Source organism: Cynoglossus semilaevis, chromosome 14 (genome assembly GCF_000523025.1).
Source record: "Cynoglossus semilaevis isolate Cse_v1.0 chromosome 14, Cse_v1.0, whole genome shotgun sequence".
NCBI lineage: Eukaryota > Metazoa > Chordata > Actinopteri > Pleuronectiformes > Cynoglossidae > Cynoglossus > Cynoglossus semilaevis.
This window is the reverse complement of record NC_024320.1, coordinates 13,378,120-13,396,963: the sequence shown is the minus strand read 5'-3', so window position 1 is coordinate 13,396,963 and position 18,844 is coordinate 13,378,120. Positions and strand designations below refer to the sequence as shown.

The window sequence follows — 18,844 nt, the reverse complement described above, 5'->3', positions numbered from 1 at the left end:
CACAGGGGACGCACCTTGCTTCCCACAAACAAGCGCACCACGACAGTCACAGAAGAGCTCAACAGTATGTGGAGAAAAACCAAACAATGCCACGCAGCAGTTGCTGACCCACTGCTTCCTCCATCACTAAATACACATGGATCTTTTTGTGACTTCATTGTTTGAAATCCTTCATATTTACATTAGTGGCACAAACTGACCACAGGAGGCAGCGACGGACTAGCAATCGTCAGGTTCTGTGACAAAAAAAAAATCCCTTTTTTTTGGTGTGGAAGTTTGGAAATAAATGCTTTATTTTTCACTTTTCAATTTTTTAATTTTTAGATTCATTCAGATTCAGATTTATTCTGATTTTAAGGCACAGACTCCTTCAGTGGACAGCAGTAGACGTGGCTCCTGTGTCCCTATGAGCTCATATCAAAGGTTTACTCTGTGGGAATGGGTGTGTGGGGGGACGAGGGGTGAGTGAATGTAAAGTCAAAAAATGATTTGCTGTCAATTTCAGCCTCTACAACCCGAGGCCACCTTCAGTGAAAAATAACGTTGTTTTTCGGCCTCACAGCAGCTGCTGCTCTGAACATGTCTCCACAGAGCAAATCGTAAACCACTCACTTAGGGAGTGTCAATAAACTACTCCATCACATCCAAGAAGCACACATAAATATCTTGTTCTTTTCAGACCAGAGCACAACAGCAGCAGCAGCAGCAGCAGCAGCAGCAGCAGCAGCAGCAGCATCAACCCTACCCCCTCCCCTGTCATGTCTTAACTGCAATGTGAAATAAGGGAGTGTAAATGTTTTTCTGGCTTGTGGCTTCACTGGGATTCGTCACCAAACAGAGTACCAGGAACAAGAAACTCAGCTAAGAAAACAGACATCAACCTCCAATTAAAGAAATGATTAAATTAAACATAAAAGTAGGCATCGCAGCACAATGTGCTAAAGTCTGCAAATTGTCTTTAACACGTATATATGAAAAGACTAATTTTAAAGGTAATAATTTATTTGGTAATTAATTTTTTTTAATAAAAATATCAATTGTAGTTCTGCACCATATTCAGCTCATCTAGCAGAATTAAAAGCAAAAGTAAGAACTCATGATAGCAGAGCTGATTCTTAACATTTCTGCTGCCTTTAGTTTGAGGTATTTCCATTTTATCGCTTATTTCACTATTATTACCAAGATGTTTAAACCTCTGTCTTCATAATAAAGAAATTATATGAAAATAGAGTGTTCACCTCACCTTGAGATGCTGTGAAGGCAGCCAGTAATGCAGTAATTGATGTAATTGATTTTTTTCTGTTTGCTTCATTTAATCAAAATCAGTGTGTTGATGAAAATCATCAATCCAAATGTCACCAGTGTCAGGAGACAGAGGTGTGTGGTTCACAATTTTCACTCTATAAAATTAAAATATATTAATACTATTATAATATAATAATTATTATTATAATACTATATAATAATATATAATATTTGAAAAATAGCTCAAAAGCAGAGAAAATTAAAATGTGAAAATCATCAGCAACTTAGCCCAGAGTGTGAAAATGGAACATAGTTTAAACCATATAAAACCTTTCCCAGTGCCACAATAGGCAAGTCTCACTCAAACACTGTCTCTGTCGTCTCATTTCATTACTTTAATCATGAATTCAATTCTCTACCTGTGGAGAAGACGACGTTCTTGGAGACCAGCTTGTAGTCAACGATGGAGAACTGAGGAAGCTCGATACGAGTCACTCCTGTCACTGCTGACTCTCCACCTTTCCAGTAGAACTCTATGTCGTCTGTGGTGTAGCCATCTGGACACACACACATACACACACATACACAACGATGAGCTTCATTGCTGTGTTAGTTTTTTTTTTTTTTTGGCCAAATTTCAGCTACTACTAGATTAGCTTAGGTAACTGTTTTGCTAACATTTACTTGCAATTGGCTGGTTATTTTTATTTTTTTCTTGTTAAAACCGTTTACAATGAGGTATAAATTAAGGCTTATACATAACATCACATTTTTAAAAATACTTTTGCATTTATCTGTCTAGTTTTTGGACCAATTTCTCACCAGTTTTTTAGCAAGTAATGTTTTACCCTTTCCATTTTATTTCCTGGGCAAATGCTTGTTTTAAACTAACTAACAACCATTTGTGACAAATTTATACCTTGTTCATAGCAACAAAAAAAAAGTTTTATTTAATTTTCCTAAATTATAACGGTCATTGTTCATTAGCGTTGGTTTTCTCATTTTGGTTTTTCTAGGCTAACCTGGAAAGTTTTTGTTAAATGATTCCAATCGTTTTTGTTTTTTTTTATTATTTTAATTTTTAATTAATTCCACGACGCTTCGTCATCTATTTCGTCCATTGTAACTATTTTTAATAACTTTAAGACATTTTGTTGCAGGAATATCTACTTCTTTGTTTTTTTTGCTCAATTTTAAATTTAATTAAATCGGAACTAAAATAATTCCATAGTCCCAGCAGATTGTGTGGGCAGAACAGAATCATGTTGGTGGCTGCTGGAGTTCTCCTCTCAGCTCAGTCCCAGCAGAACCAGGCCTGTCTACTCACAGCTTTCTATCTCCAGAGTGCAGTTCTGCTCATCCAGAGGATACCTCCTGAGATCCATCATACACGCTGCCGTGGTCGTTATCCTGCAGAAAGTGACACAATCAGGGCAGAAAAAAAGGTTTAAGAATGAATGTTGTTGGGGAAAAAGATGGATGTGAAGGAGATGAGGAGGAATTCATTAGAATTAGAATAAAAAGCAGCAGCAGGAGCAGCAGGAGCAGTGGGGTGACAACACTTGTTATTTAATGGACGACTAAAATCAAACTGTTAAAAATATGAACCAATTTATTGAATTCAGTTGGTAACCAATGAATAAAAAACTGCAGTTTCAAAGGTTCATCTGTGAAAATATCAGCTAACATTTGAGCCTTTTTTGAGGATATTTAGCTTTGTTTGCAACATTTGGGCTGTGCTGACTAATGTGTATTTCTACTAAACATTTAAGTAATGTTTTAGCTTTTAAGAGTAACAAAGACACGTTTAGTCTGATTTCTGATTTTGGAGTGTAACTCGGCAACCTTTTCATTAACTTTTATCTATTCTGGCTAAGGTAGCTTAGCCGTTTTTTTTAGCCTTTTTTTGTAATGCATTTGTTAGGTATTTCCAAACAAACAACATTTCAGAAAAAAGACACACTATATCCTATCAAAGGTTGATTTGGATACGAGGATCCTTTGATGTGTCAGTGACATCACTGGGGGCAGGTTGGATGTTATCTGCTGCAGAACAATGCTCAAAGACCAACCAATCAATAAATGTAAAACACTAAAGAAAAACTAACGTGAAGCTCGAAACTGTGCACACCTAATGGAGATACCAAAGGTGTCGACTGACACCGTTTGTCCCCACATTAAATCCTTCACTAGTGGTTTGACTAATGAGCAATGGGACCTCTTAGAAGCAGGTAAACCTGACAATGATACCCAGCTGCGGCTGGCGGACATGCTGGTGAAGGTGGTCTGTTGCATTGTGGACAGTCTGTCCAACTTCCTCAAACAAGATGCACTTCTAGCCCAAGTACGTGCCAGTGTGGAAGACTCCATCGCCTGCAGCTTTGCTGATGCCTTGGGTGTGGAGACGGTCAAAGGTCCAAGCTCTGAGAAACTGGCAGAGTTGATTGCAACAGAGGTAACGTCCCACAAGGGCTCTGCGCAGCCAAAGTCCACCAACGCCATGGTCCGATATGTTTGTAAAATGCTAAAGGAGTTTGCTCACAAGATCAAGAGCATGTGCTCCACCAACAAACAATCTCAGCGCAGTGCCCAGACCAAGGAGTGTGACCCCGAGGACTCATTGATGGACTCGTCACTCACTCAGTCAGTCCAGGACATCATTGGTGACGAGGTGAATGTCATCATCACCCCTATTGTGGAGGAATTCACAGACATAGAGTACAACCAGCTGCAGAAAGAGTTTGCTGTAGACATTCAGGACGCTGCAGAGGACATTGGTCAGTCTGTGACTGACTACATCAGTTTGAAGGAGGTGGTATCAGTCCAATCAAGTCCTGAGTCTCAGAGGAAAACTCAGAAGGGTCTGAAGAGCTTGAAGACCAAAGTCAGTGTCTTTTTTGCCAAGATGTTTGCAAAGGCCTCCATTATGAGAGTCTTTTCACAGATTAAAGCCATGTTCCAGCCTGCAGCCAATGACGCCCAATCGGTCAAGACCCTGTTAGTTGATGCTGAGTCTGTGCTCCAGTCCAGTGGTAAAAACCAAACAGGCGAAGATGGACTCTACATGTTCCACAAGCTCCACCTGATTTCTCCTGACGACAATGTGGAACTGACCAAGAAACTGAGTGACCTCCTGTACAGTCATATCACAGGGGAGAACGTTACAGAAGCAGTCCTAGCAGCTGCGTCTGCACCTGGAGTGTCTGAGCCTCAACCGTACGCCAGCATGTACGCAGAGATACGGCACAGGGTGATCTGCTTCTTATCGCTGATGGGCTGGTGGTTGGACAACCAGATCCACGGCTACAGCGACAAGGTTGTGACGGCTATCATGGGCAGCGAGGCGGTGTCCACCACTCTGATGCCCATGTCCACCAGCGTGGACGCTGCTCCGGGCGAAGCAGGAACCAGCGGTGAGCCAGAAGTGGACGAGATAGCGGAGGCAGAGGAGAGCAAGTCTTGTCTTAGGCTTGCCTTAACCTCGATCATCAAGAGAATCTGGAAGGCCTTCAAAGGTGACAGGACATTTTTCACAGACTTGGAATCAACTATTTATTGTCTGGTCGAGGAAACGTGGAGTCAGCTTGAAGGCACCAACGTCGTCATCAAACCTGGCAACGTTCGAAACCTCTCTAAGGTGATCCACAAGCAGCTCCTAAAGAGGTACGGCTCAGTGATGAGAGTTCTGGTTTGCACGGAGCGAAGAGACCAGGACCTCCCTAAATATATTGCCACTGTTTGTAAGAGTCACTTAATCAGACAGAGAAGTGCAATCTCTAGGTTCTTTCAGCAGCGTGAGAAGAGGAGCTTTGGCCCCCCCAAAAGGTGTAAACGGTCTCAGCCAAGCTGAGTCAGGTTGATGTCCTGTATAGCTTTTTAGGTTTGTTCCACATGATATATCTCCGACTAAACATACACAGATTTCTTTTTTCTAAAATAGACATTTTTGGTTCGATCTAGAGGTAGCGGAGCACATAACAGTGTAAAAACATGGAGGTTTGCAGAAAGATTAAAAATCAGAAGAACGAGGTTTAAACACTTAGGAAAAGGAAAATGTTCACTCTGGTCATAATGAAGAGCTGGTGAAGAACCGACCTGTGACAAAATATTTTCAATAAATATTCTTAAAAATATATTTCTACAAAGTTTGAACTTTCATATTGTTGTTCTGAAGTCTTTTTTAAACTCTGGCCTCCCTGTCTCTGTTGTACACACTACTGTACTTCCAACAGGACGGGACTTTTCAATCAGTTTCTAATAAATGTCAAGTGTTATTTTCTACAGAAACAATAAAAATACCTCATTAAGAGAATTCAAAAGACCAATGAAGATATTTTTAGGGTTCCTGTGATCCAATGCAAATAACATTATATAAAGGTGTTTTCTACTGCTTCAGGAAATGGTATTTATAGAGCAGTGAAGAGAAACATCATCTCACTATTCAGCTTCTAAAAGCATGATGAAGAGGAGGATGAGGCTGTAGGTCATCAGGCTGAGTGATGTGAACTCTCTGGTTTCATAATCAGAGCAGTCCTGTGGGTTTGTTGTTCAGAATAAACACTAACAATGTTACCAACACACATATACATTTACAATGTATCTGGGATCAAAGGTCGGTCTTCCTGTAGAGACCGTTCAATGTTTTCACTGACGTAAGAAGGACCAGGCACAGGGACTAAAAACAATATCAGGAGTACTAGAAGTGAAACTGGGAATATGTTGAGCCAACATGAAGTACATTAAGCTTTTACTAGAAAGAAAGGAATTTTCATTTCTTACTTAGATTCTTTGCTTTTAAGCAAAGAAACCTTTTAAGCTAAATTAATGTTTTGTTTCCTTAATTTTTGTGGTTAATTTAAAATCATTCTGAGCAAAATTAATGGATGGCCATCGTTTTTCACCCTTGGGGTTGGAGCCCACGTGGGGTCGCCTATAAAAATAGAAATGTGAAGAATAGATGTGAAGTTGTGTGTGTGTGTCGTCACCTAAGTCCGTAGAGAACAGTTCCATCTGGATGAAGACGGATCATTCGGTTTTTCACTGTGACACCGTGGACAAAGGACTTCTTGTCATTGAGGAAGTAGGTGTCGGGGACCCAGAGCTGGTCTGCGACCCTGTTGTCCAATGTCAGGTTCAAAGGGATGCCCACGTAGGCCAGACGTTTGTCCCTCCAGTACTGCTGGAAGTACATAGTCAGGGTGTAGTCCTGCAGGAAAATCAGTAAACAATACAGTCAGGTAACAGGGTAAAAATGTCCTGGAAATCTTTGGACTCCTGCTCCACTGGTGCTTCTGATCAGTCACAGTTTCATCCACACATACAGTAACTGTACAGTGCCATCACTCACTGATGCACAGTGATTTGGCTTAAACACAAAGAGAGAAAACAAACAGTGGGTCGTGGTCAACTGTGGTGGAACCTGTGTCGTGTGAGGGAATGACTAATGAGATTTCTCCTGAGACAACAACAAGCCCGAACCAGACTCTGGTCAGAAAGAACAGCTTAGCAGCCTGGCTCGGTGGTTAAGGACCTTTGGCCTAAGCTCGCGCTATTTCCGTGCTACACAATTGATCTTTTGATTATGTTTTTTTTTTTGTATGTCTCTTTTAGAGTTACCTTGACCAATCTCTTTTTACTAACATGTATGTATTTAAAAGCTATGTCAAATTTTATTGATCTGGGCTCCAGTCCAGGGCTCAGGGTTTGGAAAAAAGGATGAAAAAAAAAATAGAAAATATAAAAAATTCAAATTGTATAAACATATGCAGAAGATGTACAGAAAAGGCTGATACAAATAATCATTAAAGATGTCCTCATTCAAAACAGAAAGATTAATGGAATGCCATAAAAATAATGACAACTATTTGTCACAAGGATGACAGGAAAAAGCCCAGGTTTACCTGTAGTAAAGCTACAGCACATACTGTACTTTTCTAAAAAATGGCAACAACCCCCCCCCCCCCCCCAAAAAAAAAAAACAAGGATCTGTTTTAAGTGTGGCACTTCTGTCTCTGTTTTTCCTTTTCTGAACCAGTTTTTCTTTCTCCCTCAGCTCCTGCTCTCTCTCTATTCACAGAGGCTGAAAATGAAAAGTCAGCTCTGACACTGAACCATCACTGCTGCAGGTTTAACACCTACAAACAGAAATATGGAGATGAAGAAGCAGGGAAGATGCTGCAGCAGCAAACATCCACACACACACTGTTAGCTTATGTTATCACTGAACGTGTCCTTTACTTTTACATGAATAAAAGATACACTTTACACCCAACGCTATTGGTTGAGTTTGTTTGGTTCATGCTCACACAGAGAGAAGTGTTCAGAAGGAAAATGTGAGTCAGCACAGGAACAGGATACAGATTGGTGGCACAGCATGAGGAGGAAATTAACTGGCAATGAGCCATAAACTCAACCTGCACACACCAAACCAAACCAAACCAAATTGATGGGTTTTGGTCTGTGCAGCTCACGATGCCACGGTGCTCAAGGGCATCTCATTGTCTTTTTACCAAAACAAATAAAAAAGATTTGAACGTATAAATGTATAAATGTTCAATTCTCAGTAATATGTTGATTTTTGACAGATTTTAATGCTTTAGTTTCACTTTCCTGCACCAAAGTTCATAGAATGAATAATGGATATACATTACAACTGTCAGTGAAATAGAATATGTTATTTTGTTACTCCAGCTCAGGAAATTCTTCACTTGGATTGACTTCAGGGGCAGGAACCGTCCAAAGGAGGCAGCTGTGGACCAGCAGGGTCTGTGTCCTTGTGAGCTTGAATCATTTCTTTTCTCTGTGGACTTTGGTGACGGAAATGTTACTATTTACAAGGGCTGTCCTATGGTGAGATAAAGCAGTGAACATTGTTTTTAAAACCTATTTAAACTGCTGTTGCTGAAAGCAACATTTTTGCTCTACTGTTACATTTGAAAAAAATAAAAATAAACCATGTGTATATTTGTTGTCTGCAGAGTCTCTCCTTGTCTAAAAGAAAAACGACGCATTTGTACATTTGTTGTAAGTTATCACTGCTCTGCACTCACCATTATGAGGCCATACATCATCTGCTATTAGACAGAGAGGAAATTATCCCCTGCACTGAAGGCCAGTGCTGTCATTTAGAGGAAAAGACCCAGTTCAATCAGCAGCCTCAGAGAGGAACAGCACTATTTGACTTGTGTGTACTCCTCTACAGCAGCAGAGGAGGAGGGTTGTGCTGAGGGATTCCCCCCACACTGCAGTGAAACGTGCCTCAGGGCTGTGCTTCCCCAGGGAAAATCTCTAGGGGAAAAAAATGACACTGAAGGAATTCAAATTGGTCTGGTGTTGAGGAAGAAGGAGGAGGGTGACAGGAAGGGCACAGCGTTTTTATTTTTTTACAGTGTGAATGATTTAAAACCTATTTCATGATGTTAACTGTCATCAAAAAAACCACATAGTTCAGGAAAAATAAAGCAAAAAATGTTACTTCTATATTACTGTAGAAATAATAAAACTGTATCCACGAAGGAGCATCCGAACACGACCTAGAAATAGTGTCAAGAAAACGTGATGGATGACCAAAAACAACAAGACTCTGAATTGACTGAATGCTAGTCAAAAGTTGACACGGGTTTATGCATATATATGCATAGAAAACATGACTTTTGTAAACAACTTCACACTTTTTAAATATTGTCAACCATGTCTGTTTAGCAAAAGCTTTTCAGCAGCCCCCCGTAGCTGTAGCTGCACTGGGGCAAACGAGTCTTTGTGGTATTACATGAATGTTAGCCATTTTGTAACTTAAAATGTAGCTTAATATTGGCTTGAAAATCTGAAAGAAAGCCAAAACAACTGAAAATTAGTCTTGATCTAGCTAAAATAATTAACAATACCTGTAAGAAACATTGTTGTTAAATTAATAAAAACGTGGCTCAAAAAAAAAAGAAATCAATGAAATCAGAATGTCCTCAACACAGGATTTTTTTCCTACCTGAAGTTATAAAGACGAAAAGATAGATGGTAGTTAAAGTTAGCCAAAAGTTATTTAACACTAATTACTTGATGTTATTTTTTTACTTTGAAAATGCACTTAACAGTGAGGAGAAGGACATCATTGTGTCTAATGAGTTGTAGATTGTAAATATTTACTTTGTAAACTGTACACATTACAGTGTACTCATTAGATTATAGATTATTGTTTACTTTGTAAACTGTACACATTACAGTAACTCAGGGAAACTTTGACCCGAAATATTGGTATTCACTGTCTTCCTTGGTTCCTAGAAACCCTCAGAGAGAAGAAGGTCTTGATTTTCTTCCTCAGCTTTATTAGAAATTCATTTGGATCGTCTCCATCAAAAATTGATGAAGATCCTTGGCCGTCTGTTTGTACAAACTACACTCTTCACTTAAATCTTTTATGGCTGACCAGGAGAGTACATGTGAGCATGAACATGCACAATTCTGGAACTGTTACACCGGTAGAAGGTGGTTATGAACACCTGCAGGAGAAGCAGGAGGAGATGTGGTCAGCATGAATACGGATGGAGGGTAAAGTTACAGCAGTAATGGAGCAGAGATGGAGGAGCTGGAGAACAGTCCATAATAATCCCATACAGCTAATTTAATCTGAGCATTCCAACACTCAGCACTTAAATGGAACTCAAACTGATCACAGTTCAGACCCTGGAACCTGAGCCGAACAAGGAGACCTGGACCATCAACCACAACAACTGAGTGGTAGGAAGAAGGGAGGCAAGAGGAGGGAGGGAAAAGAAACTTTAAAAAGACAAGATGGACGATAAATGAGTATTTAAGGTACACGGTGGGAAAAGCCTGAGAAAAACAAAATAAAATGATAAAAAATATATTAGACAAATGTCCGTGATTTTGCTCTCAACAGACAAAGGTGAATCTAAAATAAAGAAATCACAGCTTTCATTTTTGAGTGGTAAACACAGCTACATACAGTATTTACACAGAAAAGAGTTACCGCAAATACAAAAAAATGTAAAACATTTCCACCAAAAATTCCTAAAAACATGTTTTACATTACATTTACATTAACAAAAGGCTCTATTTCAAAGATAAAAGAAATGAAGATGTCAGTCATTTCCATCCCATCAAACAGGAAATAGTTTCAGGTGATTTAAGCGGCAGCAGAACATTTGGTGCTGCAGAAAAAAAATGTCTACACCTTTTTAAACACGAATTTTATTAAATATACTTTGGTGCTGTTAGACACCTACGCTCGGCCGTGGGTGTATGATGGTGTTGACGATGACTGGTTCTTCAGGCTGTTACTGTGACTACACTGGCAGCACTGCAGCTCTGGACACTCTGCCACAGGTTTTTTTTCTACCTGGCTTTTCATCTTGTAAAAAATATGAAATAAAAGCCCCACTAAAGAGGCAGATAAAATGGTAAAAAATGTTAGAATCTAAAGAATATCAACTGAAGGAGACTGTGAAAAGACTCAGCTGATAACATTTTCCACCATTGTACAATGTCTGATTTTGTTTTTCTCTAAATTTAGAAATGTTTTCTGTTTGCGTCACTGAACCTATGTGTACAACTTAAGTCAGGCTTCGGTATCGCCGTATCGCCTTTCACCGTAAGTCAGAACTTAATTAATTAAACATGGCAATAAATGGAGGAAAATCAGAACCTGTTGCCTGGGAAACTATTGCTTTGACACAGAGTTAGTCACACAGGGATGGTGTGCTGTTGATTTCTTTACTGTCCTCTACAGTTTGGTCTGACAAACAATGCCCTCAGAAGAGTTATGCTTATGAGTCATAATGATGTCACCAGTAAATGTTACTCCTCGGACCCAGAGGACAAGATACAGTATAATAAATGATTACGGAGGGGACGAAGGAACGTAACGACGAAGTGCCGTAGGTCGAGGACATCTGCTGCCCTAACCAAAACATTTTCTTTCTTTTGGGGATTCCAAATAAAATGTAATAGACCCCCCCCAACCCCCCAGGCCTCAGACTATATGAAGAATCTACATTTTTATTACCTCTTGATCTGATGTTCTAATTCTTTTTAAATTCTGTCCCATCTGGTGTGACATGCACATTTTCCCATGCAGGGCAAATAAGCAGTGAATGATTACACAGTGAAAATTATAAACCTCTCACTTATTTTGAATTCAAATGTTCATTGGAGAAAGTGAGGGTTTAGTACAGTGGGTCGCAGCAGATGCCTTCCACTTCTGCTACCATCGCTGAGTTCAAATACGGTTCACTGTTCACTGTTTGAAGTCACCCAGTCGGTCTAACAGAGAGATGAAGCGGTGAAGACTCCCTTCAGATGTCACAGACTGAGGTTTCATCATCTGAGACTTTTGTTCTGTGGCTAAAATTAATTTTTTGTGTCTCTAACTTCAGGCCATTGTTTCTTAAAATACCAGCCCATTGTGACCTAAATTAGGAGTGACAACACTGTCTGCTCATGTCTGCTCAGTTGTTTTGAAGTGTGAGATTTTCTAAAGACTCAGTTATCACACTGTGACTAAAGGCCATGGTTAGAATCAGGAACAGCACCCCCTACTGGACTCCTATATAAGTTAAGTTTAACGTTAGCTGTAGAACCTGTGTCTGTCCAACAGCAGTGACCAGAATCATGTGGCGGTCACCAGTGGAAGTGGACACAGAACAGCATTGTATTGAATGATTGTATTGACTACAGAAAAGAATGCTGCATTTCTTCGCAAAAAAAGCATTGTTCTGCTGTGAGGTGGTGGGAGGGGAGTGGGCTGCTGCTGATCAATCCTCCTGACTCAATCATTACTTCACCAGGTGGTTTAACGGCAGAGTTCAGTCTTAGAAGATGTTTGTAACAGCTAAGCAACCTAGCGACCTCAGTAGTATGTGTGAAAACAATTTTCATTACTCACGTACACTACTGCTTTTTCAGAACAAAATAAGGGGAAATATTACAGGGAAGGTACCGATGGTCATTTAGATAAATATAAATATGCACAACATCAAAGACATTTAGCTCCTGAACTGTTATTGACGCTCGGACTCCTTGCCCATCAACAACGTCTTATCTGTGCACTAGCCCACAGTTAATCAGCCCTGTGTTAGCAATGGAGCTATTACGTATGTATGTATAAGCATTTTAGTATTAGCAATTAGCCTCTAATAGCATTTTAGCCGCTAATACATTTATGTATTAGCATTTTAGCCTCTCTTGCCTTGCCTTCACTGGTAGATCTGAATCTTTTGAGTTGCATTACTGCCGACTAATGGCTCTGTTCTACAGTGGTACAGGTTTGCTGCAGAATACAATCTTGGTTGTGTTCAAAGGACTGTCTGTCATAAGTGACAGAACGATTTGGTTTTATTAAACCTGACACCACAGCAGTGTTGTTAAAATGACGGTGTCATCTCTCTACCAGCAGCTATATTTCCACAGAACACGTCATGTAGCTCTGCTCTACGGACACAGTACAGTCAGACCTGACTGTGTTTCAGGCCCACGGACAACAGCACTTTAAGAACCAGATCCTTACCTATGACTTAAACAAGCTGATAAGACAAAGAGTGTTTCATCTGCATTAGGGAGGAATGTTGCTGTTTGTGTGTGTGTGTGTGTGTGTGTGTGTGTGCGTGTGTGTGTGTGTGTGGTAAGACTGTTGCTGCTGGCTGAGATAAAGATGTTTTACTGCTTACAGGAAGCCCGGCCCAGCTCTTTCAGCACCACATAATGGCTTCACAGGGAAAACTGTATTTCCATCAGTACAGTGTGGAGGTATGGCTTCATGTTAAAATGGTTCCTTCCACAAGTGTACCGTCCACAGTCACTGAGAATCATCAGAATATATTCATAAATGTAAAATAATACGTCATGTTTGAGCTTTTTGTAGGAGACTGGTGTTCACCGTGGAAGAATATAAATATATCTTCTTTCATATCAAATCAAATAGTATAGCACAAAAAAATACCATTAGGGCAGGTTACATAATGTGTACATTAATTTAAAAGATCATAAAAATACCAGAATGAAGCAAAAACATTTAAGACACACACACACAAAAAACCCTGCAGGGAGGATCTAATCAGGGGGTGTGGGGTAGGTGGATTTATTTCTTATTTTAAAAAAGAGAATGATTTTGTTGTTTTTCAGTCAATTATAAATAATGAATAATGAATAAAGGAAGAAAAGGAAATGTAGACACAACAACGGCAACGTGAATCCTTTCGTCCAAAAACCCCAAACAACTAAAAATAACAAGGAGGATGAAAGAAAGGAGGGATTAGAGAATAAAAACAAATGAAAAGAAAGGATGAAGGAGAAGAGAAAGAATGGCTGCAGATAAATATGCAAAACTCCCCCTTGAGGCACTTTAGGATACACCCCCACTCTAGGTTACACCCCCACTGTAGGTTACACCACCAGGAGTGTATGTTGGCATTTTCAACTCACTGCATGTGAGAAAAGAAAACATATCCACCAGCTACAACTTTTTGCACATTTGTGTCTGTATGACGACAATGATGATGATGATGATGATGGCACCACCATCAAACACCGTGGTGACGTCACTCACCATGTTGACTTCTGACACCATGTCGATGCTGGCCACGTCTATGCTCATGCCCACGGCAACAGGAGGACCTGAGGGCCATTAGATGAAGGGAGAGAAAAAAAAACTAGCTCAATCGCGCAACAGTGAAATCCACAAGTACAAAAATAAATCACGGGACAAAAGACGAGAAGAGTAAAGACAGTTTCTGACTTACCTCCAAAGTCTGGCCTGAGTCTGATGTCATAGCCTTTCAGCAGTTTGTCCACCGTCTCTTTGACAATCGACATGTTTCCAGGCTCGTTCACGCTGGAAAAACACATGCACAAAAACACATGCACACGCACAAGGGTCAGAGACTGAGAATAACCTTGACCTGTCCCAAAAAATGACTCCGACACGCATAAACGCACGCACGCGCTCCAGCCTCTCTCACCTTTTAGCGCAGCAGACGATTGACGCGACGAGCAGCGCAGAGAGGACGCGCAGCTGCGTCAGCTTGCGCACAGAAAACAGCATTTTTTCCCTGTCTGAAATCGTAAATTTGTTCTTAAATGTTGAAAATTTAAATTCCTCAGTGTGTGTTCTCCTCTTGTTGTCCAGCAGCAGCAGCAGCAGCAGCAGCAGCGGGGATTGCTCATAGGCTCCTGACGCGCTTCACCACACACTGAGTCCATCCATCTCCAAAACATAAACAGCAGTGAATGAGAGTGGAGGTGTGTGTCCGTGCAAGTCAGCGCGTGGCCGTGGATGGAGTCAGGTGTAGAATAAAGGTTGTCATCCTCATCATCATTATCATCCTGACTGCTGCTACTGCCGAGGCTCGACGTGCACGAGCACCAGAATCAGAATCAGAAGAAGGAGCGCATATTGATGAGAAAGAAAGAGAGAGAGAGAGAGAGAGAATGAGAGAGAGAGAGGGAGAGAGAGAAAGCGAAAGAGGAGGCGCGCGTCTGTGCACACGCAAACCCACTGCTGTTTATTGAGAGTGATTGTGACGAGGACCATGAAGGTATGTTTGAATCAGAACCGCCGTGTAACTGACACGTGATAAAGTATTGGATTAGAAGGAAAGCAGAATTTGATGAAACACAAAATGGTTGTTGCAGAAACTATTTGTTTTGTCCTGGCTTGAAGAGAAAAAAAGCTATAACAATGTAGAAGCTGAAATCAGGGGTTCTAAACCTCTGGCTCCCCGGCCACGTTCAGCTCTTGACCGTGAAGTTCGACTGATCCATTAAATGACCAGTATTTAAAATGGATAACAGACGGGGCTGTACATTTTTAACATTTTTGTTATTGAATGTCCTTGTGTTTGATATGATTACTGCCTGCAGGTAGAATTGTGTGGGTCGGGGGAGGGAGGGCAGTGGGGTGGGGGTATTGCTGTTGCTAAACAATAGGTTAATCAATAATAAAATGTCATCATATTTGTTTTAGTGTTTTTGTAACAACAGCACTTTCAGTACTTCATTCATACACTGCACCACTGGCAACGGTCGAAATGTACTCGCTGCTCAGGCTGAATTTTTTTTTTGTAGTGAAATGATAAAAATGTCCCCTGGACAAGTCAGAATGATGGAGCGGCTGAAGAAGAAACAAACAACGAAGAAAAGCAGGTTCTAAAGAAGTATGGAGCAATGAAAAAAGGAAGGAAAAATGTGAGGCAAAAAGAACAGAAGGAAGAAAAAAGCTAGGAAGGAAAGTGGGGAACAAAGCAGAAAGATAAAATGGCAGCATGGAATGAAGGAATAAAGGTAGAAAGGAATGCTGGTCAGCAATCAGCATTGGGAAAAGGCAGGAAAAGGAACAGAGAGGTGGGGTAAGAGCAAGATTGATTCATTGATCACCTACAGCTTTGGGTATTTAGACCTTTATGATATGATTTTCTCAAAGACCAGAGACTAGGACCAGGTACAAGACCAGGACCTGCACTGGGACATGGACCAGGTACAAGACCAGACCTATAACATCCTATAAGGCAGAACCATGGTTTAGGACCACGTCCAGGACTATGGTTCATGTCCAGGACCATGGTTTGATATGTAGGTGAGTAGCGGTCAGTCAGTCACCTGGTTTCATAGATGGCCACCAGCTTCTTGTTTCCATCCACAGCGTTCCTTAAAAAGAAACAAAAACACACACAGGTGAGTAAGTCATGTCAGCCATTCAGAGTGCAGCATTCTGATGACATCATGACTTGTGCAGCCTTCACTGATATTTGAGAGTTTCTGCTAAAATGTTTAAAATGTCCTTCCTTCCTTTTTTCCCTCCCCTACTCTCTTCACTCTTCACCCCTCTTATTTCTCCTCCATCCTCTGAACCTCCCTCCCTCTTTCCCGCTCTTTCATAAATCAGTCTTTTAACAGGAGCTGTCCACATAAGTCATGGTGCTGAACCCATTCTCCCGAGGGGTAAGGTTGTCGGTTTATACACACACACACACACACACACACACAGAGAGAGAGAGAGAGAGAGAGAGAGAGAGATTGTGTGTTTATTTACTGTTTATTTGACTGTATACAGACTGAACCTCCACAGCTCTCACCTCCTCCACCATAACCTCCTCAACCTTTTTATCTTAACTCCCGTCACCTCCTCCACTCAGTCATATGCATATCTAATCAATCATCTGTAATCAATGTTTTTTCATCTACAACCCAATGGCACAGAAAAAAACACAAAGAAGAATCAAGAGTGTAAAGAGACAGAAATAATGAGAAAAGGCAGGTGAAGGGAGTGAGGGAGCAGAAGGATGGAAGGTAGATAAGGAGATGTGGTTAAAAGGGAAAATGAAAGGAGGATAAAAACAATTGAATATGAAAGAAAGGAATGAAGGAAGAATATCAGAAAAAGGGATGAAAAGAAAGTTAATAAGACAGAGAAAAAGAAAAAGGAAAGGGAAAAGGAAATAAAGAATGAGTGAATGAAAGAATGAAAGAAAAAGAGAACAGAATCAAATCAAGATTGACGGTTGATAAAAAAAGAATGAGAGACGACAGATAAAGATACGGAGCTCCCTCTTGTGGCTACCCCAAAAAACACACAAAAAAAGTGCATGTGGGGGGTTTTTAGGTCACTGTGTGAAAACATGAACGGGTTTGGCTCTCACTGCTCCATGACTAAAGATCACCCGTTGTTATATCACGACAACACGTCGTGTTCACCTGAAGGTCAGGTTTGGTCCAGCTCCTGGAAAAGACACCTTTTCTTTTTCCTCAAACCTCCCTTCTCCCTCCCAGTCCTCCATCCTACTCCAAACCCACTAATAAGGAGGAGCTGTTATTTTTAATCAGTTCTTCTGGTGCTGCAGTACAGGATTATACTGAGTGTGAACAGCAGGGGGCGCTGTGGCTGCAAGTGTAGAGTGAAAAAAAAATCAGTGCTGCTGCATCATTTCTGAAAAGAGCAGACAGAAGGAGAAAAGGCTTCTGCAGCAGTACGAGCCGGAGGAGGTGAAAGAAGGAGGGGACCAGAGACGGGACTCTAGACCCCAGACCTGAGGCTGATCTAGAACCACATCAGTGACTGACAGGGAGAGAGGGAGGGTGATAGAGAGAGGTTAACAGAAAGTGCGGCACCGCAGACACAAGAACCCGCAGCAGCCGCTGACTGTGCGTGAAGACAAACAAAGATGGATCTGCAGCATTCAGGTACTGCACCACCAGCACCACCTTCTCCGTGTTCTTCTCTGTGTTCTTTACCTTCATCAGACCGGGGATGGAACCGGACCGAATCTGGTTTTAGTTTGATTCAAATGAGAGAGCATTTAAAAATCCGTGTCACTGCAGGTGTTCATTCTCGGTCCTGTCGCAGAACGGGACGATTTTTAAATATATATATATAAATATATATAAACTACGACAGAGCCAATTATCAATTATCACGATTATTTGAAAACACCCAGTTAAACTTAAGTAATGTTTTTTCGTCACCAAACAAACATGACTCATGAAAATCATTCCCATTTAACAAAACAATAAACACTAAATATAGTTTGCCATCATACAGTATTAGTGATTTATTTGGAGGCCCGCAGGGGGAGCTCTCAGTCCTAGCAATCACGTGTGATTTGCAGACTTCGATTCCTATTTCATTACTTGCAAAGAAACTGTACATTACAAACATGTCATAACGCAATCTCATTTCTCATGTTGAAGTTACTAAGTTTCACCAACGATAACCACGTATTTCTTTATGTATTATAATGTATGTTCTTGTCATCATTAATCATCCTTTCAAAGAAATTATAAAAATGTTTTTACATATTAGTTTGCTTTAAATTAGTTACATACGTTTTTCATGTAAAATGTACAAATATTCATACAAATAAACTGTTATTAAATATTTTCTAGAAATTTTTTTTTGTAAGTGCAAAATGGATGTTTGAGGTAGCATTGGTGTTTTTGTTTTGCTAATAACAAATCACCATATCTATTCTATTAATATATAATAAATATAAAATATAATACATAATATATTGTTTCATTAAAACTGATTTGGTTAATTAATATAATGTTGTTTTGTAAGTTTGGACTCAACATACCTTTAATTTAAAGACACACTTCAGTGAGTAGAAACAATAGATTACACTTTGTAACGTTAGAAACATTATATAACTTTAGAAACGCAGCATTGGCAGGTAACATTTTCTAGGGAATCTAGAATCAGGAACCATAATTATTACATTAGGTCAGATTAAATTTGTCCTTTTACATTTTTTTAATAACCAAAGGAATTAAACGTGTTTTTTTTTTTTTTGGAAGATTTGCGATTTTCTTGATTTTTCTTTTCTCCCACTCTGAAACCCTGATGGTTTCTGAATCATGGTGTGTCTGTGTTTCAGACGGACAGATCACAGTCAGACCCTCAGTGATGATGAAGCTTCTCCTCTGTCTGCTGCTGCTGTTTGGACACCAGCCCAGGTAAAAAAAAAAACCCAAAAAAAAACCAAACGTGTGATGCAGCTTTAATCCAGTACAGGCTGCTGCTGCTGCTACAGCTGCTGCTGCTGCTGGTGGCGCCGCTGCTGGTGCTGCTCCTGTAGCCAGGTCTCCGGCTACTTGT

The 18,844-nt window shown here is 40.3% G+C and overlaps 2 protein-coding genes across 4 annotated transcripts in view; one reads left to right on the top strand and one right to left on the bottom strand.

Annotated features, from left to right (window-relative positions):
- The window catches only part of LOC103389671 (gamma-aminobutyric acid receptor subunit beta-3-like), a 44,239-nt gene that overhangs the window by 12,400 nt on the left and 12,995 nt on the right, over positions 1–18,844 (bottom strand). For 2 of the 3 annotated variants that reach the window (XM_025061977.1, XM_025061978.1), the window contains exons 3-8: positions 15,850–15,897; positions 13,995–14,086; positions 13,802–13,869; positions 6,231–6,451; positions 2,573–2,655; positions 1,665–1,802 (exon numbers count right to left, since the gene is read on the bottom strand). In XM_025061977.1, coding sequence (XP_024917745.1) covers positions 1,665–1,802; positions 2,573–2,655; positions 6,231–6,451; positions 13,802–13,869; positions 13,995–14,086; positions 15,850–15,897 — 650 coding nt within the window. Of the gene's footprint in view, positions 1–1,664; positions 1,803–2,572; positions 2,656–6,230; positions 6,452–13,801; positions 13,870–13,994; positions 14,087–14,213; positions 15,062–15,849; positions 15,898–18,844 lie in introns of those variants that run through there. The other variant, XM_008325185.3, reaches the window with a different exon arrangement.
- gabra5 (gamma-aminobutyric acid type A receptor subunit alpha5) overlaps positions 15,925–18,844 on the top strand; it is a 19,589-nt gene continuing 16,669 nt past the window's right edge. The window contains exons 1-2 of the mRNA XM_008325184.3: positions 15,925–17,430; positions 18,624–18,702. Coding sequence (XP_008323406.1) covers positions 17,412–17,430; positions 18,624–18,702 — 98 coding nt within the window. The 5' untranslated portion in view covers positions 15,925–17,411. The remainder of the gene's footprint in view (positions 17,431–18,623; positions 18,703–18,844) is intronic.